Source organism: Cyprinus carpio, chromosome A10 (assembly GCF_018340385.1).
Source record: "Cyprinus carpio isolate SPL01 chromosome A10, ASM1834038v1, whole genome shotgun sequence".
NCBI classification, from domain to species: Eukaryota; Metazoa; Chordata; class Actinopteri; order Cypriniformes; family Cyprinidae; genus Cyprinus; species Cyprinus carpio.
The window spans coordinates 15877993-15901084 of NC_056581.1; the positions used below are offsets into that span (position 1 = coordinate 15877993).

The window sequence follows — 23092 nt, forward strand, 5'->3', positions numbered from 1 at the left end:
AGCGAAACTACTTTGTTCGCCCTTCCAAAAGAGGACACAACTAGAAATCAGTGGTTAAGTTCCAGCACTGTTCCAGAACAGTTCAAACCAAATATTTGTGTGTGTGCAACGCATTTAACGGAGGACTGTTTCCTGAACCTACAATGCCGGCTGTTCTGACTCACGACCTGTAAGTATGTTTTTCATATTTATGAACGGCAATAAAGTGACGCAACCTACAACCCAAGTACAACATCCAAAAACAACACCTACAACCCAGTACATCATAATACTATATAGAACATACTTTTTTTTTTAACAGTCATGAAGTAAATTCAAATTCAAATGTAAGCTAGTACCTACTCAGACACTATGCGATTTCAGGCTCACGGACTGACATCCAATCAGAGTCCACCTGATTTTAAAGAGCTTGTGCATTTAAAGCAGCAGATGACATATAACTGAAGTGCGTACGTATAAGAAACAGAACTTTATCGTGCATTGGTGTGGACGCTAATAGTTATCATTCTTGGTGTGAACGGACCGTAATCATAATTGTTTGAATTCTATGAGAATAAGAAGGTCCACACCACAGCTGCCTGTAACGATAATGAGGAACAATACCCCCCCCCCCGGCCCATCTGATAAACCATAAACTCATCAACAGCCAATCAAAATCCATTTAAAGTGGCGGCTGACATAACTGCAGTGTGCTTATTATATGTGAATGGGTCTTTAAAATGGCTAGTGACACTTTCTGAGTAGCCTTTGACAGTAATTGAAGTATCGGTTCAAGTTGACGTTTAATACTGTCCTTCTGCTATATGCAAAATACTAAATGTTTAAAAATCCAATATATAAAAGAACATTAAAAAAAAAAAAAAAAAATGGCAAGAGGGGAATCTCCATTGGTGAGCAGCTTAGCATCTTTGGAAGCGTACACAGGCTGACCGTAGGTTGGATGGATGTGTCTGTAGTTGTTCTGCAGGGGAACCTGTTTATCTGTTTCTTCCTCCATAGAATATATCCCGCTTACAAACAGCTAGAACTGTCAAAAGAAAGCAAATGATAAAAACATCTTATATACATGCTGTTGTTTTACAAATGTAGACTCTAAGATCCCTAAGACCCTAGACCCTTACCCTAAGATCTGCAAACAACAACACAATCTGCTCAACTTGTGAATTGCAAGCAGGTGTTCTTGCATGCAGTGTTATTGTGGCTGTATCCAATCACCATACCTCAAACATCTGCTAATAAACTTGTGTTACTTATTTCCCGATTTACAAACATGACAACTTTTTAATTTTTTTTTTAACTAACTTATTTGGCAAGGTTCCTTTAAACTGCTGCTTTGTTGTAACCGTAAAAGCTTATACTATTATCACTATAGCGCCACCTTGTGACGAGGACTTAAGACATGCAAAAAAAAAAAAAAGAGTATATATAGTAGAGTATATATGTATTACCTGAGCCCATGAGATATAGATGGGTACTTGATACACTGTGAACAAGGGCCGTTGTGAGGCTGCCGTGACAATGGTAATAATGCTTCAGGTTGTTCAGAGGTAACAGATTCATCAAAGGAAATGGTCTGATCTATTTTGTTTGTCGTACAAGAAAATGAAAATGATTTATTTATATTTTATCTTCTTCACATTCTGTTTTTTTAAATGGAAGCCTGTTTCAATCACAAAAAGAATTTGTGAATTTTTCTCTCACAATTCAATTTTTTTTTTCTCAGAATTGCAAGATAAATATAATAACTTTCTATTTATCAATGAACCTTAAAAAAACTATAATGGTCTGTTCTGTTATTGACATTGATAATGTTTCTTGAAAATTAAATCAGCACATTAGAATGATTTCTGAACTGAATACTGGAGTAATGATGCTGAAAATTTAGCTTTGCATCACAGGAATAAATGACTTTAAAAAAAAAAAAAAAAATTAAATAGAAAACAGTTGTTTTAAATTGTAAAAATATGTATTTATTAAATTTTCCCCCCTTACCTGCCTTGGTGAGCAAAAGAGCCTTTTTTCAAAAACAACTTTTCAAAAACCGCTCCCAAACCTTTGAATGATACATGAATGATTCTGTTTCAGACGCCGCTTGATTTTTTTATTTTGTATTTAATGCAATGACATTTTAAAGAGTCTAAATATAAAATACAGTTCTTATGAAACAATTTATCTCGTCAAAATTGTGAAAGAGTAAATCTTTTATTTGTAAATCTCACAACTATGTCACCGATGTCTACTCTCTCAGGGATCCAGAATTCCCAGTAGGCTTCTCTACAGTGGGGATCCCCCTGCTGGCTCACATGACATTTAACTTAAGAGTGATCCATTTCCAGGACAGACAGGGAAATCTCTGAGAAGGCATTAAAACGTTCAAAGGAGTCATCACGAGATCTTAACCCCACAAGCCCACTGTCATCATCTGAAACGAGTGATTTGAAACAAAAGGAACCCAAACGTGGCTGTCCTTCATGGTACAATTTATTTGGCATTTGATTAGATGTACAACTACTTAAGAGAAAAAAAAAAGCCCTGTGACAAAAAAACAGTACATGACATAAAAAAAGAAGAATCAACAGATTCACTGACCGTTGCATTCTACATAAAACATTCCATGGTGCTTTTTTTCCCTCGTTGCACCACAAAGTCTATCTAGAAGAAATCATCTACTTTTTTATTTAAAAAAAGTTTGCAAATGGGATGCAGATGTGGATTGAACCTCGCGTCTGTAAGCATAGCAGAAATGAAGAGTACAACAGCAGAAGAGACGTCCTCTCTGCATGCACAAGAGAAAAAACATGCAACCGGAGGTCTGCAAAACATTCATGCCAACTTTTACATTACACACGACCAGTTCTCACACACACACACACACACACTCACACACGAAAAGTAAACTGATATTCACAGGATTGTCTGTGCTGGTGAAACCCTGGGAAACAAAGACTACACAGTAAAAGAACATTTACCTGGAGGACAAAATGTCTTCATCCTCAATGATTTTGGTGCTGGTGATGGATCTTTAATGAAATAGGGATCTGCTGGCTGACTTCACATTAATTTGTCTTTGCATTTCAGCCCAACACAGTAAGTCTATGTGCTTTTGTTGTGCAAAAACATCTTTATCTTTGTACGAAATGCCTGATTGTCATTTAGTTTGGGCTTTTTTCCAGTCAGAAAAAAATTCTATTCCCTTATACAAAAAGCAGTGTTTGTTTCAGTGAGCAACAATGCAGACCAAATCTAAGTTCATAACTTACGTATTTGATTACACAATTCATTCAATAGAAATACACTGTCCAAATGGCAATTAAGTAGTCTGTAAATTGGTAAATGATGAAACACAAAAAAAGAAGTGTTTTGCTCTTAGATACATTTACATTTCTGCGCTCACATTTACTTAGTGTCAAGTAATGAATTTTTTGGTGATTTACATCTAAATAATATGAGAGCACATGATTTCAGGTGCTGAAAATGAAAATAAAAAAAAAAGTCGCACACACACTGACAGACCGAACATGAACGCAAACCTCAGAATTCATCATAGACAAGTCTAAACACGCAAAACCTAACTCAGGATCTCAACTAGAAGAAACATCTATTTCAAACACCATGATTTGCTTCAGCACTCCGTCTGAGATCAGTTTGAGAGACAAAAATGAGTGAAAATATTTAATACGCAGGTAAATGTTGAGCTTTTTTTTAACAGTTACATTCTATATCCAAAATGTATATTAGTGCCGGACTTATGAAGAAATGACCAGATCATATTACACCACAAAATAAAAAAAGTTCTAATTTGCATAAAAATTCCTCATCACAATGAAAAAAAAAAGTATTTTTAATTTTTTTAATTTTTTAATAATTATTGTAAATTTAGTACAGCAAATACCATATATATAATTGTTTTTAATTATTTTCTTTTAAATGTTAGTATTTATTGTTTATTGTTATGCTCATGAAATAATTTTAAATATTGTTTGAAATATTGTTGACCACAAGTAGTTTTGGAGTGTTTGAGTGCCATGAAAATGTCATGATGCAAAAAAGAAATCGTTCAATTAGCTTCTATGCAAAATATAATCTCTTATTTTTTCTTTCGGTGGAAACGGGTCATTTCTTCACAGCTTTCATCAGATTCACCTTTTTAGACTTGATCAAATGTGACACAGACGACACGCTAAAAAGTTCACCTCCCAAAAGAATCTTCTAGCTTCTAGGTTGGTGATGACATTCTTTACCATGCCACAGCAGGACACGTAAAAGTGGCTGAAACTCGTACCTCTATCTAAAAGAATCAAGTTTTTTTTTTTCGTACTTTTTTTAGTTTGTGCTACTGATCCGACAGACAGAAATATAAAAACCAGACATCACAGAACTCCAGATAGTAATATGGTGTCACTCACATCCAAACGGATCCTTCCCGTAGAGACGGACAGGTGAACGACCGCCCAAGAAAGCCTTCTGAAGGGTCAGTTTGGACAGAGCAGTAATGAGTCAAGGAAAAATGGCTTCTTTGTGCCAGGAACGAGTCCAGTGAGAGAACGTCAGGTTGTCTTGATTACACCACTAAGGCCTAAAAAGTCTGTTCGTCAACCGGTTCATTCGTTCAAAGTGTGGTGATTGACACATGCCAGTGTCAACATCACAGAGAGGTGCGTTACTGGCCCTCCATGACATCAGTCGATGACCGATGGAAGTATTTACATGTGACGCTCAAGCTGAATTAAAACCAGAAAAAAAGTGTCTTTTCATTCGTGTCTGAAGTCTTTGCTCTAAACAGGAAATCGTCCTTGAGTCCTACCTTCAGCTAGTAAAGTGTTCAGTCTGGACATGTACCCTATGATGCAATGATGTGCCCTACACCATGGTGCTGAGCGAGGGGCCGCTGCAGTCTGCGGTGGAGCTCTGCGTGATGCTGCTCTCTGATTCGCTGGGGGTGTCTGGAGACACCAGCAGGGTGCTGCTGTCGATGGAGTCCTCGCGCTCCTCCAGGGGCGGCGGCGGCGGGGCGGGGAGCGCAGGCTCGGGGAAATCCCTCTGGAGAGAGTCGACCGTGCCGCTCATGTGACCAGTCACCAGCGGAACACTGGTCCATCCTGCAGAGAGAACAGGAGGTCAACGAAGGGTCATCCAAAACCTAGCGAGCTGCACTGCTGTCTAGTGTTTGATATTGTTAACCAAAACTATTACAAATCATTTCCATTAATTAAAATAAAGCTAAAATAAAATGAAATACAAGTATCAGATGAAAAGTGCAAGCGTGCAAGCAAATGTAAAATTAGTCAAGCTAAAATGAAGAAAAAGAAAGTTTTGCATTTAATAGACAGAGAAAGAGAAAATAGTTTTTGATAGTTGAAATAACGTTACATAATTTACATAAATACAACCGAAAAATCAAAATGAATAAATGTAATTTAAATGGAAATAAAATAGCCAAACAGAAATAAAAAATAAAAATAAAAAAATTAAAAGCTAATTTAAAATATGAATGAAAGCTAAAATAGCATATACTGTACATAATACTAATAATTCTGAAATAGTATTTTCTTAAATCATTTAGAACTGAGCTTAACTACAAAAACAATATTCAAGTGCTGAAGAGATTTACAATTATTAATAATAATTTTATTATAGCATTGTTATAAGCTAATGTTGTTGTTCTCTAATACATAAAAAACACAGACGTATACACAAATATCATGTAAATTTGTTATAATCGATTTGACTGTTTTTATCAACACTTTTCAGTATTAAATGCAATATAATATTTGCTAATTATATTCCTCTCGACTCCATTCACCAGATAGTCATTTTGGGGGGATACGCTGCAAAATGCATTCTGGTTTTGCTTTATCTACAAAAGATACATATGATGGCAATTTACAATTTGGCCATAATCGGGTATCTTAGAATGTAGGATAAACATAATAAAGTTGTCTATATAGATTTTGGATCTGAGCTCTAGAGTGTGATCCATAAAACAAATTCATTTAAGATGATAAATGATTAATTGCATATGTATATAAAAGACTTTATTGTTAATCTTTGTAAAAACATACCAAGGTCCATGTAGAGGATGCTGTCTGGGTTGATGGAGGCCTCATATGGAGGCGGAGGGTCGTCGGGGTGGTGGATATCTGGGTATTTGTAAGCAGCATAAGGGGGTGGAGGCTCCTGGAAGTGAAAAGCTCCACTTTCACCATCATCAGAGAGGTGCAGAGGCGTCAGGCCCGTCCCGAACGCATCCGGCCCGTAGTCAAAGCCAGGGACCCTCCGACCCAGATTGAAATGATGCACTGTGAAAGACAGCGATGATTCAGAAAAACAGCCCTTTACCATGTGCATATAATCAGCTGATCACACAGGGCCTTACAGTTTCCTCCAATGAGGGTTTCGATGCGTTCCCGCCGGCGCTGTCTCAGTCTGTGCACCATGAAGAGCAGCAGCGAGAGGATGAGGAAGGACGAGATGCAGCTCACGATGAGCCTCATCCCGCTGGCCATAGAGTCAAACAGACTGCTACCGTCTGAAAACAAACACCACTGATGAGACCGCAGCATGACACTAGGAATGTGTGTGACTGAAAGTATACTGCTGGCTGCACACTGAACAGTAAATACTACCTAGAACTTATTTTCAGAAGTGACTGAAACAATATGCAGTAGTAGTACGCATATAAACCAGCAGATATTTGGTCATAATGCACAACGTTTTTATATATTTATATATATATTTATATATATATATATTTATATATATTTTTTTTTTTCAAAAAATTATTTTTTATTATTTTTTTTAAGTTATTGAAATATAGCTAAAATAAAATATAAATATTAGAATAAAAAATCTAATAAAAAAGTTCAAGCTGAAAAAATTAAAGCACATAGAAATGCTTTTAAAAAAAGACTAATAAAAATGACAACCAAAAACTTTAAATAAAAGCTAATATGCAATATCGAATAAATTTTATGCTAGAATTTATATAAAAATTTCTTAATTTTTGTCTGTCTATTAAAATAATGGTAGTTTGCCAGTCCACACATATCAAGAGAATCTTGGGCACTTCACTCTACAAAAATGGGTGCAAAATCCCATAAGGTGCACATTTAAAGATCTATCGTCATTTAAATACAGCTGAATAATAAGTGATCTGTCCCCTAACCTTCTACTGTAATACAGGTATTCATTTCAAGCACACACAAATTTGGAGAGATCATGAATGTACCGGGATCCAAGCAGGTGAACTTGCAACACTCTTTAGGGTCCTTGCGGAAATGCTGGCAGCCCTGCGGGCGCTCACACAGAGCAGCCACACACATCTCCGGCTCGCCGTCGTGGCACGTGCAGCTCAGACACGGGTCGTCCCCTTTAGGTGTGAAATAATAGCCCTCGTTCACCACGTTGTCTCTGATGTCCACACACGTTTGTCCTGGTGGAGAAACCGGTCAGATTGATATCAGTACATTAGTATTAACAGAATGCTAGCAATCTGGGCCTTCTGTTAATACGCTGCAGGACGTACTTCTCTTGCAGAGGAAGGGGAATTTTTTGTAGCAGTTTTCGGCGTGCCAGCTGTGTAAGCCTCGCTCGTTCATGTTCTTGATCTGAAAACGCTGTAGCTGGGCACAGAACACGTTATCCTGGGTGGGGTTCGCCTCGCCCAAATTAGCCAGACCCTCCGGAGGCAAAAACACCTGCATGGACCCTGTGAGGAACAGACAGACGCATGAGAGTCGCTATTATAGGGAACAGTCCCAAACACCAACAGATGTGAAAAAAAGGATTTCCTTTATAAGGTAAAGAAATAGTTTAGCAAAAAAAGAAAATTCTGTCATTGTTTACCCGCCTCACATGTCATTTGAAATCAGTGTTGTTATTTTTAGAACTAAAACTAATAAATATAATTTACGTTAAAATTTAACCTTAAACTTAACTGAAAATTATAAATGTTGTTGTGGCAACTGTAAGTTGAAAATAAGTTGAATTTAAAGTATTAAATTACTACAACTAAACTAATAAATTAAAGCACATATTAATACTTGTTATATATAAAATATCAAAAACTAACGAAAATGACAAAAGTACATATATATTACTAAAATATAAAATTAAGTAAAAAGACCATAAAAGCTCATTCAAAATGTTAATTAATACTTTAATGAAATATAAATAAAATCATAAAAAATTAAGTTGAAAATTAAATATTTGCTAAAATCATCAAAGTACATTACAGAAATAGTGATGTTTGATTGTTACAATGAATCAACCGATTCGTTTCACAAAACCAGTCTGAATGATTCGTTCACAAATCAGAGTCATTTGGTTAATGAGTTCAACTCAACTATTTTCTGTGAATAGCAACTTAAATTTTCAATCTGTCCTTCACACTAATTTATGGTAAGACTTCATAAGAGTTGAAATACAGCTCACAAGTCTTTAGGACCACTTTTATTTTTGGTAATTGTGCTGTGTAACAGCTCTGGTCCTCATTCTCTTTCATTACAATGAAAACAGGTTTGAGGGTGAGTTTTTCAGTTTCCTGTATTTCTTAAAATAATTTGAGATAAAAACCAACCTTTATATGCCACTTCCCAACGGCCCTCGATCGAATGATTCTGGTTGGTAATCACATACTGATATCCCACCCAGAACCTGCAATGACAAGAACATCCACAGCGTTGAGAACTTAAAACTGTAAAACCTCTCTCTTGCTCAGAGAACAGATTCCTGCACTCACTTGCACTGGTCCTTTCGCTCGCACACTTTCTCATCGAAGTCCACCTCGATCTTGAGGATGAACTGCAGCTCTTCATTGGTGCCGAACGTCGCGAGGGAGCCGTTGACCTTCTGACAGGTTTCCACCGCCTGCCAGTAGTTCTCGCTCCTCAGGTAGACTTTATAACAGCTGGCTGTCTTCTCATAGTGGTGCCAGCCGCTCGGACACTTCCCTGTGTTAGGAGCAGGAATTACATTATTTAAAAAACATCATTTCCACATAACTTCTAACACCCTACACTTGTATTCATATATTCATATTTATATATAAATGGCACCCTTTTATGTTTCCTTATGTTCACCAAGGCAGCATTCATTTAATAAAAAATTAAAGTAAAAACAGTATTATTGTGAAATATTATTACAATTTATAATATCTAATTTTTTATATATTTTTAAATGTTGTGATGCAAAGCTGAATTTTCAGCATCATTACTCCAGTCTTCAGTGTCACATGACCCTTTAGAAATAATCTGAATGTGCTGATTTGCTTTTTATTATTATTATTATTATTATTAATGTTTTGATGCCTAATATTTCTGTGAAAACTATGACTATATATATAACATAACATAATAAAATAACAACAAATAAAATGTTCAAAAGAATGGAATTTATTTAAAATAGAATTCTTTTTTTTTTTAAACTTTTAACCAATTTAATGCATCCTCGCTGAATAAAAGCATTAATTTCTTTAAAAAACTGATTCCAAACATTTGAACAGTAGTGTATATAATATACTGATCTATCTCTATTGTAATAAAAACAACAAAAACAATGATTATTATTATTAAAATGTGCCCTCCCGCTGCACAGGTTAAGCTCTTATTTGTGTAGGTGATTTTTTACATTTATGTGATTAGTTTATTTTAAATCCTGCATAAAATAGTTGATTTTGTAATGTTTTATGTGATTGCTAAGGGAAATGTTGACATAGCAATGCAAAAACAGCACATCTTCACAGCATACGTGTTTAAGGAGATCAGGAAGGGTCTTACTGTTGAAGCGCACTGGCTGAGCGACTCCCATGACGTCCTCCACCGGCTCAAAACCGTTGCTGTAACGATACCGCTCCTCCTTTATTGCTGCAAGAGAATGAAACAAGGAATATCAGAATGCAGTTTGAATGATTTTCTTAGAATAAAGCCAAAATATACTAGGCTGAAGCATAAACCATATGTGGAAATGATCTATATTTGTTTGGAAGGATAACATTCAATAAGATGCTACAGGGTAGGTCATCAAATCTTTTCAACGAATCAGTCGACCCAGTTCACAAAACCGTCCCAAAAGATTTGAACTCAGTGGCCTTATCCTCAAAAACTATGAACAAAACTATAACAGTTAAAGGAATACATGACTTAGGCTACCTATGAACTCACAGGTGTTTTTTTTTTTTTTTTTTGCGCTTACAAAATTCTTAAAATAAATAAATGAATAAATAAAAATAAAAGCATGTTGGAAAGGTCTATAAAGTTCATTGTTATATTATATTTAATAAAATTAATAATAAATGTTATAAAAAAATAAACTAATAATACACACACATATATACACATATATATATTCTATGATGTTAGAAAAAAAAATGTATATAAAAATATGTATGTATATATATATATATATATATATATATATATATATACATACATATACATATATATATATATATATAATATATTATATATATATACACATATACATATATATATATATATATATATATATACACATATACACATATATATATATATATATATATACACATATACATATATATAATATATATATATATATATATAGATATATATATATATATATATATATATATATATATGAGGGCACATTTTAATAATATATATATATATATGGCTCGGGATATATATATATATATTATATATATATATATATATATATATATATATATATATATTATATATTTTATAACACTATAAATGACTTTACTGATACTTTTGATCAATTTAATGCATCCTTGCTGAATAAAAAAAAAATATTTCTTTAAAAAAATAGTGTTATAAAAAAACATCAGGTATGTCAAATATATCTTTTTTTTTTTTAGACCATTTTAGTACTTTGTCCACACTTGCTGTCCAGTGTAAAATCTGTGCCCTGAACCAAAAGCAGTTGAGTATCACTGGTGGCTGTGTAAGTTAAACAATGTGCTTTTAAGAAAGTCATGACGCTGAAACACTAATCCACAGCAAACGGAAGGGAAATGGAGTGGCAATAGGTCTGCTAAGATAAAAACTGAGTTTCTAAGTATTACTAAACCAGTTCCTCATTTCCTAAGAGAAGGAGCACTAAACCCAACAACCAAACAAGAAGATTGTTGACCAATCAAGAAATGAGCCAACATCTCCTGAGAACATCGACTCGATTACAACGATATCAGAAAAGAGCAGTGCAAATAATACAAGCATGAAATAAGTACGTAACCCTGCAGTGTTTTCTGTCTAATAATGATTACAACTTTAGTCAGCATGGCAGGGGCTAGACAAGAGTTCAGCAGACAGTAGTTATTTTTTAGACTTTTGATATTTATGCATTTGCTCTGAAATGGCTTAAAATGTGATATTTTTTCAGTCAGAAGAAACCAAAAAAATAAATAAAATCACTGTTGGCAAATTGCTCCATAACATTTAATGCAAGAACTAAAATACACTAAAAAAAAAAAGAAAAGCAATAACAAGAACAAAAAAAAAATACAAAAACTATACAAATAAAATAAACATGTAATAAACAATAAAAAAAAAAATTCAATCACCAGCAAACTCCCTATGAACAAATATATTGTGAATATTTAACACATCACACATTCATCAACATATAAGTCCCATTGGACAACGTTTAAGAAATATAAAAATTATTTTATCTCCTGCTACTGAAAGTGTCACTGAAAAGTTTAAAAAACTGCTAAACACATTATAAATCAAAGGAAGAGATATGAAGACAAATCAGTTGATAAAAACCGGCAAGATTCAAACAATCACATCACCACCTCAAAAAACCTCAAATATCCCAGACTACAGCTCTACATACAATCACTTCCTCATTATCTGGCAACACCACCAAAACAAAGCCAATAATCCTCAGCGTCAGTGGGTTATTTTCTCTTGCACTCATGTGCTCGGGTGTGATTCTGATCAGCAGTGCTTGAAGGAGCTACGAGACACAGATCACATGCTCAGTAAATCCGCTCTGTAATTCCTGTTATCCCGTCCAGGAATCAGACTCTGAGCACCGTGTCTCACTCCAGGGTTAAGACACAGAAACGACAGCACACATAATCCAGGGTGCCAAGCACTGGCAAAATGACAGGACAAAACCGAATAAGCAGAAGTGAAACCGTTCCTCATGCCGACGTAAGCATGAGCGTGTTTTTAAAGTGCATTGCACAAGAATGTAGCTGTGTATGTGTGTGTGTGTGTGTGTGTGTGTGTGTGTGTGTGTGTGTGTGTGTGTGTGTGAACTTACTAGGGCAATCTATCTCATCGCTTTTGTCCTCACAGGCCGCCCATCCATCGCACTGCCAGGACAGAGGGATGCACTGCATTTTTCCGCTCCGGCAGGTGAACTGGCCAGGACTGCAGCGCTGATCTGAAACACAGACAATACACTGAGTGAAACTAATCTAGAAAGAGACAACCTGCAACAGAGACTCCGTTACGTGTGATTAGAAATGAACATGATTTATTATGCAACAGGAAAAGTCTCATAATTTAGATTAAGAGCCGTTCAACGGCATCTAGGGACATCAGTGTCAATGTCAGGCTTAGCCAAATAAGACTCAAACAGGGTCAAAGTGTCAAACCAAACCGGCTGGTAACCCTCAAGCTCATTTGTAAAAATTCCAAGGATTGCAGCTTACCTGGCAACAGTCTGGCCAGAGCGAGCCGTGGACCTGCGGGGGGGGAGAGGCAGATTTAGTGATTTCAGCAATACAACATTACCTAATCTCTGAAAGACTCAAGGGACAGTCTGTCTCCTGGTTAGCAGGGTATAAATAACAATAGATAGCACAGATACATCTACATTTGCAAACAAAAGTCAATGTTATTGACCAGAAAGCTCTAATGCATTTATTTTGTACAAATATGATCTTGCAAAGGCCCTAAAAATTTGAAATGATATCTTTCTTCAAGAAAGTAAAATATGTATATTGCATATAATAAATGTATATTTATAATTATTATAAAATACTAATAATTATAATTTATTTATTACATTTATACTATACATTTTATTAATTTAAGTATATATAATTAAGTTATATTCGCTTACATGTGTATAAAATAACAATCATATTAATAAGAAAACATACCAAAACTACCAATTCATTAAACAAGAATGAAAATAAGAATAAAATTATGTATTCTTTGGAATAATTTATTACATTTATATTATACATTATATTAAATAAAAACAATAATATAATGAAATATAATAAATAATGTATATATAATTTATTGATTACATATACAGTATCATTATTACTAGTAAATTTATATATATATATATATATATATATATATATATATAGATATTATATATATATATATATATATATATATATATATATATATATATATATATATATTATATATATATATAATATTTACATTTTATATAAATTGTATCAATTAGTTATGTTTTCCCAATGTTGGACAGTAAAACCTGAAATATTTTACATTGTAGGGATAAAATGTCTGTCCCCATGTGCAAAACGGTTTCTAAATCATGTTTTGTTTTGTTTTTTAAATAAAAAACGCAGAATGTTTTCTAGTTTTTACAGTATAAAAATCATTATGTCTATGGAGTGTCCTCATAAAACACAAAAACCTCAACATCTCTGTGTGTGTGTATCATTTTATATAGCTATATACTTCAACTTAACACCCACCTAATATTATAAACAAAATAATTTCTGTTATCAGTTAGCAAACACCCAATTAGCTTGATCCTCCAATCCACTAAACAATCTCTTGAGAAGATGAAGCATCCTACAGACATACTAATTACAATTTTAAAAAAAGAGCTTCTTGGGAGGTCCAGACATTCAGACGTTCAATCAATCACCTGTGCAACCCTTGAGTCTAAAGTTATCCTTAAACAAACACACCGACACTGAGATGCCTTCAGAAGAGCAGTGTGTTCTGTGGATGGATTACTAGAAGCAGATCTGCACCACATTCACCGCTGTAGACAGTAAGACCATTGTGAACAGGTGAACAGCTGTTTGACTGGTAAAATCCTTCTCGTCCATGTGTCCATAAGGTCTAGTGATCACCAAAATAGTATGAATAACCCATTTGGGTAGTTGACAAAATGATAAAACCTTTTCAACATTAAGATTTTAGGTTCAAATGTACATGAGGAGGAATATAAATGGTTCACTGTCCTACTATTTTGCACATGGGTTTTGCATGCATCAGTTTGAGTTTGTTATGTAGTAAAAAGTCTTCTAGGTCAGTAGTAAAGATATGCAAGAGCCTCCTTTAATGTTAACATCACAGCAATCATGTTAATATTATGCACTTTTAACAAGAGCACACATGGAGATTAAACACCAGCTGTGGGTTTATTCGATGAGAATCAACATGGAGACGGACCAAACCTTCCTGTCCCTGAAAATAAGTGCAGACCGAGCACATAACCTGTGCTTAATTAAACACAGAAAAGCACATCACAGGCCATTAACCTAAATAAATACTGTCCTATTTATTTGATCCGCTGGGTTTCCATGCATCACCTTGTATCTATAGGATTAATAAACCTCCCATCTAACATAGGAACATCAGAACAGAGACCTAGTTCTTAGATGTTTCTCCATCCAGAGCGTTCTGCTTGATCTGTCTGCTCGTATTGAACTGTGGCCTACCAGAAACACTAGATTGACTGCAAATGTATGGCAAGTTAACTGAACATTTACATTTATTCCTTAAAACCTAGAAGCATCTATTTTACTGTACTAACACATTTCACTGCTGAGTAGCTAATTTTGTCATTTATTGTATGGAAATCTGTGGTCTTATCAACTATTTACTTCCAACTATAGTATTACAATAGTTACTGATACAAATTTCAGTTTTAATATATCACTTATTTAGGGAGTGTTTACACAGCACCATTTTAACTAAAAACAGAATATTTTTATGAATTTTGGACATTAATTTACACAACGATTCTGAGGGCCTGAAAATGAAACCTGTTTTCAAAAGTTTGCAAAGTGCAAGTTTTTGAACATGATACGGTTACAATCTTCGTGCATTTTTAGGTGTTTTTGTGTTTAAATTGGGATTGTTTCGACAAGGTTGTGGTCTGTACGTGTAGGGAAAAACTTTCCATTTTAAAACATTGTTGACGTGTAAATGCCCTTATTAGTTATTAGAACCCATTTCTGAGACCCTAGTATTTAATGTTACTAATAATGCTTTTTAATTTTTCTTCTCATATGTCAGAATGGCTGCTCTATGGTGTGTATAGCAGTGTTGGTTCTGGAAGTATTTTTCACATTCAATTTTTCCATAGCAATTTAAAAAAAAAAAATTTTGTTAAAGAGTTATAAGCCATGAACCAAACCAAGGTGAATCACAACATTGATTTGAAGCAAAAAGACAAAGTTACAAGACAGCTTAACAGCTTTAAGCACTGCAAATGACAATCAAATTGATAAAAAAATGGAGAAATAAAAAAAACATTTGACTTAAAGATTACTGATATATAAGTATTAAAGTATTAAGTATTCTTTAGATGTCATTGTTTCTCTGGTCCAGAATTCTTTGCAGAATCATGTAAAATGTAGTTTTTCCACTCTGTTCAACTTATTATTTTAAAAACAAGTTGAAATAATGTGGGCTGATGGCTTCAACAATAGCATATTCCATCAGTTAACAAATCAGTGGGTTTGTTAAGGTTTTTAAGATATTGCTAACAATCAATTTCCCTGTTGAGAAAAACAGATATCCATAAAAGTACCAGGACTCTTAAAACTGGAACAGGTACCAGCAATAACTAGTTGTAAGTAAATAACTGGGTTCACCACAGATGGCAAGACTGCAAATTTGATACAAGTAATAATGGAATAGATTGGTATAGTAGCTAGAAGCAAAGGAAAAAATAAGTAATGAATAACAAACTTATTATGCATTTAAGGAATAAATGTATAAACAGCTTGCCACATGGTATGTAATATAAAAGGCTTAAAGCTAGTAACATAAATAGATACTATGTAGCTTTCAGGATAAAATGATAAAGTAGCTTGCCAAATGGAATGCACAAAAAATGCGTAAATCTTTAGACATATAAGGAACAATAATAAAAAACACAGTGGTAGTTAAAGGCCATGACGGCCTGCGAAAGAGCCTCTGCATCTCAGCGCCTGTCCATCCCCCTCATGACCGAAAATAAGCAGAGCTGCAAGCCTTCACCAGCACACACTGCAGCAAACACATGCACTGATTAAAACAACACCTTTACCTGTCCGTGACGGATATGTTACTGTCAGAATGAAGAGGAAAAGCACAAAACCACCGCTGTCAGCCTTCGGCAACATTTATCCTCCATTCATAGTATCTTACACCGGAGAAAATGTGCGAGAGAAAATGCAGTTAAAGCACCAGCCGCCGATGTTGAGAAATAAATCCCAACGAACAGCAGATTCCGCTCTCTGCGTGAACTCCGTCGATCAGAAATGAGCTTCGACACTCGGATGTGTTTATTTCAGTTGGCTAGGGTCGGGATGTAGTGTCATATTCCAGGGCTGTTTCCTACGAGGCTTAGGACGCATATAAAACAAGATGGCTCCGCCACCGTCCCATCAAAACAATCCCAAGCAACTCTGTTCTCCAGCCCCCAGACTGGAGGAGGCGCTTAATCAAGCCCTCATAATAACACATGCATGACAATTCCCTCACGTCTCGTTCACACGGATGTCTCATGGAATATTTCAAAAGCGTTTTGATAAACTCTACTGTTTAAAAGTTTGGGGCCAGAAATGTAAATGTATTTTTTTTTTTTTTTTTGAAGGAAATCAATACTTTTATTTTGCATTAAATTGGTCAAAAGTGACAGTAAAGACATTTCTAATGTTGCATTTCTGTTATATGCTGTTTTGAACTTTCTATTCGTCAGTGAATCCTGAAAAAACAATATCAATATATTACAGTATATACAATATCAAAATATCAATATTTTGTTTTCAAAAAACATAAAAAGGTAACTGTTTTCAACACTGATAATAGAAATGCTTCTTGAGCACCAAATTACTATTTTTGTTGTATTTTTTAATAAGTAAATGCAGCCTTGGTGAAGAGACTTCTTTCAAAATACTTAAAAAATTACCAACCCCAAACTTATAGAAAAATAAACAAATGAAACAAGTTTAGCCACTACATTTGTAAATAACTGTTTTTTTTTTTTTAAACGAGAAAATAGTACTTAAGTATTTCAAAATGTCATGTTTAATTCAATGTGTTCCACTCCTTTGTAAATATTTGTGAATTTTACTAGAATTTCTAAGTGAAAATAGTTTCAAAGTAAATCCTACACCATTTTCTCCCTGGTGTAATGTCTTGCAACAAACAAGCTATTCAATCCATTTACACAAATTGAGCTAAGCTTGTCACACACACTATGTGTTAAATTGTCACAGTGGATACCTGCATTAATTAGTCAATTATGTTTTCTTAAAACTTAAAACAGTAAAACAATTATGAAACACTTTTGTGTTGTTTTGGCCAACATGGATTACAACGTGACTGAAAAACAGATATTACACAAATATGGTGATCAACCTTAGTTTTGAGAAAAGAATTCGAAGAGTCCGTCCCAGCATCATATAATGCAAGTCCAGTCTTATTGGCAAAAAAAGACCTGATTTCCTTTCTTCCTTTGAACACTGCAATCATAGACTTTGTTAAAGGGATACTCCATCCTAAAATGAAAATTTTGTCATTAATCACTTACCCACATGTTGTTCCAAACCCGTAAATGCTCAGTTCGTCTTTGGAACACAATTTAAGATATTTTGGATGAAAACCTGGAGGCTTGAGACTGCCCCAAGTAAATAGCAGTATCAAGGTCCATAAAAGGAATGAAAGTCGTCGTCAGAATACTCCATCTGCCATCAGACGTGCAATCTGGGTTATATGAAGCGAAGGGAACACTTTTTGTAAACAAACAAAAATAATTCCTTTGTCAACATTCTCCTCTGTGTCTCTCCATATCACCGTATGCTGTGTATGCTCTTCTGTACCATCCGCACCATAAGGATGTGCTGTTTTATTTCAAATCAAAGCTAAATACATGTAGAAACAGCGCATCCTTGTGGTGCGGATGATACAGAAGAGCATACGGTGATATGGAGAGACACAGAGGAGAATGTTGACAAAGGAATTATTGAATAAAGTCGTTATTTGTTTTCTTCGCTTACAAAAAGTGTTCCCATCGCTTCATATAACCCAGATTGCACGTCTGATGGCAAATGGAGTATTCTGACGACGACTTTCATACCTTTGTTGGAACTTGAGACTGTTATTTACTTGGCAGTCTATGGGACAGTCACAGGCCTCCCGGTTTTCATCCAAAATATCTTAAATTGTGTTCCGAAGACGAACTGAGCTTTTCCGGGTTTGGAATGACATGGGGGTAAGTGATAAATGACAAAATTTTCATTTTGGGGTGGAGTATCCCTATAAGAGTAAATTCACTAAAGGAGTCTGTATGAATCCAGCATCCAACCCAAAGAATGAATGAAACAACAAATGAATCTTGTAAAATATGGATGGTGAAATAATACACACAAATCTGTTGAACTCTTTATTGTGCCCTTGAGATCTTGCAAGATGCTCAGATTTCAGGAGGACTGAACAAGCATTGTTCAAAACAAATCAAGAGTAGTAAAGAATTGAATAGAACAAATGATTCATTTGATTGAATTGGTTGATGTGGATGATGCTGAAAAAGTACATATATGCTAGCTAAAATAAAAATAAAAAACTAAATTCTTACAAACTGCAGATGTTTTTTGTAGACATTTTTTTCCTTTATAGAATAAAGTCCAAGAAACATGATGATTAATTCAGTTTCACAGTTTAAAAAAAAAATACAAATAAATATGTGACCCTGCCCAGGTTAGAGTTTTTATTCAGTCTTTTGTTTCAGAAGTAATCTGAGGCTTTCCTCCTCTTGGGCAGCTGGAGGAGGTCGTCTGTGATGGAGGCTGGGTCCTGTGTGGCCGGTGTTCTGGCTTTCCCAGGGGTTGGTGTGCTGGAGGGAGTGGCTGGGCCTCCGAGAGGAGTCTTAGAGCCCATGCTCCTGTGCGCAGGTGACGGGGTGTAGCTCGCCCTCAGGGCTTTATCTGTGTATTTGCTGGATGATCTGTTTACTAGACGCTGAAGAGCAGGAGACAGCGCTGCGGGACTCAGTCCCTTCGGAGTAAGGCTGCAATACATATAAATAATCATTTAGTACAAAACATAAATGCAGTTTTGAATATCACTTTGAAAACTACATCAGAAAGGGTATCTTTTGGTTTTCACGTCTATTTTTTTAAGTTATAGAGATAAGATGATTTGCATGGCTGTGTTTTCTGTCCCCCACTGAAACCTGAAACACTCTTTTATAGTAAAAATACAGCAGGTTTCTGAAGTAGTGGTCGACCGATATTCTCACAAATAAAGAAATTGTTTAAAATATAAAAAAAGGTTGTATAATATGGAAACTTGTGTATTCAGGTACTGACTTTCTCAGCACTGTCAAAATAAAAGTCCCATGCGCTGTCAAAATATGCCAATAATTTAAAAGATGCCAAATAACAATCAATATAATTAGCTTGCTAATATATCAGTCAACCAGTCGTCTGAAACCACACTGAAAACCTGGGATTTAATTTAAATGTTAAAACGTTTTGGAATTTTGAAAATAAAATACAGCAAATTAAGGTTTGATATGAAATATTAATATATTTTGTGGTTAAGCGAAATGGAGAATGAACCAAATTTGTTAATTTATCAATTCAGTTTTTCACTTAAATTGTTATCCTGATAATATAATTAAAAAGCTTACATTTACAATTCTTTCTAGTTTAATCCATATTTGAATTACAAATTTAAAAATTCTGTTAAAACTAGAAAAACACAAGGATATTTTACAATCTCAGACTCTTTTTCTTTACCTAGCGAGGTTTTCAGTGACTTTGCGCAGCGCCTCTTGTTTCTTAGCTCTGTTTTTTGCCGCGGCCTCATTGGCCATTTTCAGTCCCAACCGCTCTCTTCTCCCAGGCTCTGGAATCTGGAAAACATCCATAAAAACAACAATTCATTATTTTTATTGAAATATTGGACGATAAATGTTACACACAGCGCACACTACCATCAAACACACATTGAAGTTTTTTGATGATAGAAAATTGGGTATCAATAAAACCCCAATATTCTGTTTATATACGAAAGTGAAATGTTTGCTAACTAGAATTGAACTGGACCTTGAACGATGGACCATGACTTCTCTCCACGAGTGGTGTATCTGAGCCTTCCAGACGAAACGGAGTGCTTTCGATCTCACCCCACGTCATCAGAGGAGACTCTGCAACACCTTAAAAACAAACAAGCCATTTAGGAAAATATGACACAAGTACTTGTATATTAAGTGTTCAAAAACATTTTTTTAAATACTTCTTTAATACTAATTTGCACACCAATATAAATTGTATAATACATTTTTTTTATTTACTTGATGAGCAGATATCAATGAATAAAATACAGTGGCACTCACCAGGAGCAGGGGAGGCTTCTCCCTCAAATCCATAACCATTTACTTTGGGGGATTCGTGAGGCAGGAGCTCTTTGCCATCTGGACCAACCTTACCTTGTTTAAACTAGACAGAAAGCAGAGAAATATGCATTTAGTTTGATCACATTTCAAGTGGTTTATGATCTGATGCTGACAAATGAGATGCAGAAGTCAGTGTTACCTGTGCATTGAGTGCAGCAGCTTGCTGGATTTGTGATTTGTTCAGGGCCTTACTGAAGGGGTCAACATCAAACCGTGTGTTCTTGTACAGGACCTCCCGTGGCTTCTTGAACAGCGTGTCGTCTTTTTCACCTTGGGGAGCAAAATAAACATGCAATTTACCATATGCCTCTTTGGCTATGAACTCGAGATATATCACCAAACTCATAACCAAGTTATGAATAGTTTATTTACAAGGCTCAGAAAGTGTCATGCAATACTAAACAGATGGGGATCCTCAATGGGAGACCTTACCTTCAGGGTAGTACATGAGTGCATTTTTGGCCTTGTACTGCCATGTATCCAATCCTGCCTTGGTGCACTCAAGCGCCTGTTTCTCTGTGGATGGTAGAGCGAGGTTCTGCTCATGCCTCTTTAAATGACAGAACAATAAACATTGTCAGAACTCAAAACAAGACCCAACAATACATAACGCAATTATATGCAGTAGCTATTATTGTGCTGTACCTCATTATATTCGTTTTCTGCCTCATAAAGCCACGCATGCCTCAGCTTGTCCTTGTCCTCCGCGAGCTCCATTATCTGCTCAAAGGATGCATTGTCCTCACTCGTGTTTTTAGCAAGAAATCGGTCCAGAGATGGAAGATCCTTTTCATCTGCTTTTTCACCTGAAACATAACAAAGAACACATGTAGCATGTTGCATTTCTCTTTAAAACTCCAAAAAGCAGATTCAAAGATCCAAAATCCCCTCTGTAAAGAACTGAAAAACTAAGAAAGCAAAATCAAAAACTGCAAGTTTGTGCATATTTAATTAGATAGTGTTCTGTTTGCATAGTTAAACATCATATTTCAATAATACAATAACAGAGAACAACTATCACAATGTACTTTAATTGATCAAATGGGTTTTTATTCTCTATTCACCTGTGGTGTCTAGCCGTGAGGACTAAAAAATGTAGCAGCGGTCACTTACCATCCTCTTTCCCTGCTCTGTGTCTCGTTGAACATGATGGAGATGCACTTCCAACATCTGGGGTCCCAAATGTTGAAGGAGTCGTGCCTACATGGGAACAAAATGATTTATTATAAAAAAATAAATAAATAAAAACAGTTTTCCAATGTGCCAGCAGTTAATCGCTGATGTGCAAACACAGAAGGTAAAAAAAAATTAAAATTTGCTTGTTTTTATCATCTGTTTGAACTATTTCTTTAATAATTAATCACGAACGGTAAGAAACGTCACTCACTGGGCACATAGGTGCGTGGGGTGTATTTAGCCATCGCAGACCCATATTTGATGGCAATCTCCCTCATCCGCTCCAGATCTCCGCTCTCCTCCGCCTCCAGATAATCCTTCTGCGCTTGAAGTTTGGAAACATCTGGGAAAAAGTCCCTCTGGATGATCTTCTCCAAACTCTGTGGAGGAAATGGTGACAGGTATGCGTGTCATTAGCAAATCAAAACAGAAGAATCTATGCAGGCAGAAGCGTGTTGTTTACAGGTGACACGTGAAACTCAGTCAGCTGTTCCTGTATATGTTGAAAAACGGCCTGAGGTTTGGTATTTTGTGTAATCTCTGTGCTGTTGAAGGTCATCGTCTATTTTTTTTTAATAATAATAAAAAATCACGGCCAAAGTCAAGTGTCTTCAAAAAACACATTTCAAAACACATGGGCATTAAAATTGTATAACACAATAAATTATCGAATGATTATGTATAATACAATGAAATATGTGTTGTAAACAGTACACATTAAGACCGTCTTACCTCGATATATTCATCTTCATCGAGAATCTTCTTCGGTTTCTTAGTCTCTTTCACATGATTGTTGACAGCTACTGTAGTGGCATCAGACCTCAGACTCAAAGCTTTCTCCTTGGACTCCGTCATATTTCTATTTTAATAGGAGAAACTGTTCTTTTACAGTGATTTAAAGTCCAGTTGCGTAAGACGTTGTTTACGTTAGCCTATATGCTAAGTCCTGTTTTTTTTCTCTCTCTCTCTAACGAAATGTCATTAAGATGTTTAAAACGTATTTGCTACCTATTTTAACGATAGTTCGCGGTAAATGTTGTTTTTTAACTACCACTTAATCAAACATTTTGACCGAAAAACAATGTCAAAACATCAGGTGAACGTAGTTGAATAGCGTGCAGGAACAGCGTCTTCTTCTTCGCATAATTTCCGCTGAACGCTGAAGCAGAGCGACTCTCCATCGCCACCTATTGACTAGCGACCGCATTTGCCAATTGTTTTTGTACTGTAGACGTACTTTAATCACTTGAGCAGCTTAACATTTCTAGTACACGTAAACACTTAA

The 23092-nt window shown here is 35.2% G+C and overlaps 2 protein-coding genes across 2 annotated transcripts; both read right to left on the reverse strand.

The window, feature by feature from the left end:
• Positions 1-2463: 2463 nt before the first annotated feature.
• On the reverse strand, positions 2464-16661 carry LOC109065563 (integral membrane protein DGCR2/IDD-like). Its single transcript, XM_019082525.2, has 11 exons — positions 16276-16661; positions 12668-12700; positions 12274-12396; positions 9777-9863; positions 8741-8951; positions 8579-8655; positions 7526-7708; positions 7229-7432; positions 6377-6529; positions 6063-6299; positions 2464-5099 (listed from the first exon to the last, which is right to left on the reverse strand). The coding sequence occupies exons 1-11, from the start codon at positions 16349-16351 to the stop codon at positions 4861-4863; spliced, it is 1623 nt and encodes a 540-aa protein (XP_018938070.2). The 5' UTR covers positions 16352-16661; the 3' UTR covers positions 2464-4860.
• Positions 16662-18602: 1941 nt separating this feature from the next.
• ess2 (ess-2 splicing factor homolog) lies at positions 18603-22984 on the reverse strand. Its single transcript, XM_042765403.1, has 10 exons — positions 22540-22984; positions 22019-22187; positions 21745-21831; positions 21277-21437; positions 21064-21181; positions 20771-20901; positions 20572-20674; positions 20282-20391; positions 19973-20088; positions 18603-19239 (listed from the first exon to the last, which is right to left on the reverse strand). Exons 1-10 carry the CDS (start codon positions 22660-22662, stop codon positions 18957-18959), a joined length of 1401 nt encoding a protein of 466 aa, XP_042621337.1. The 5' UTR covers positions 22663-22984; the 3' UTR covers positions 18603-18956.
• Positions 22985-23092: the final 108 nt, after the last annotated feature.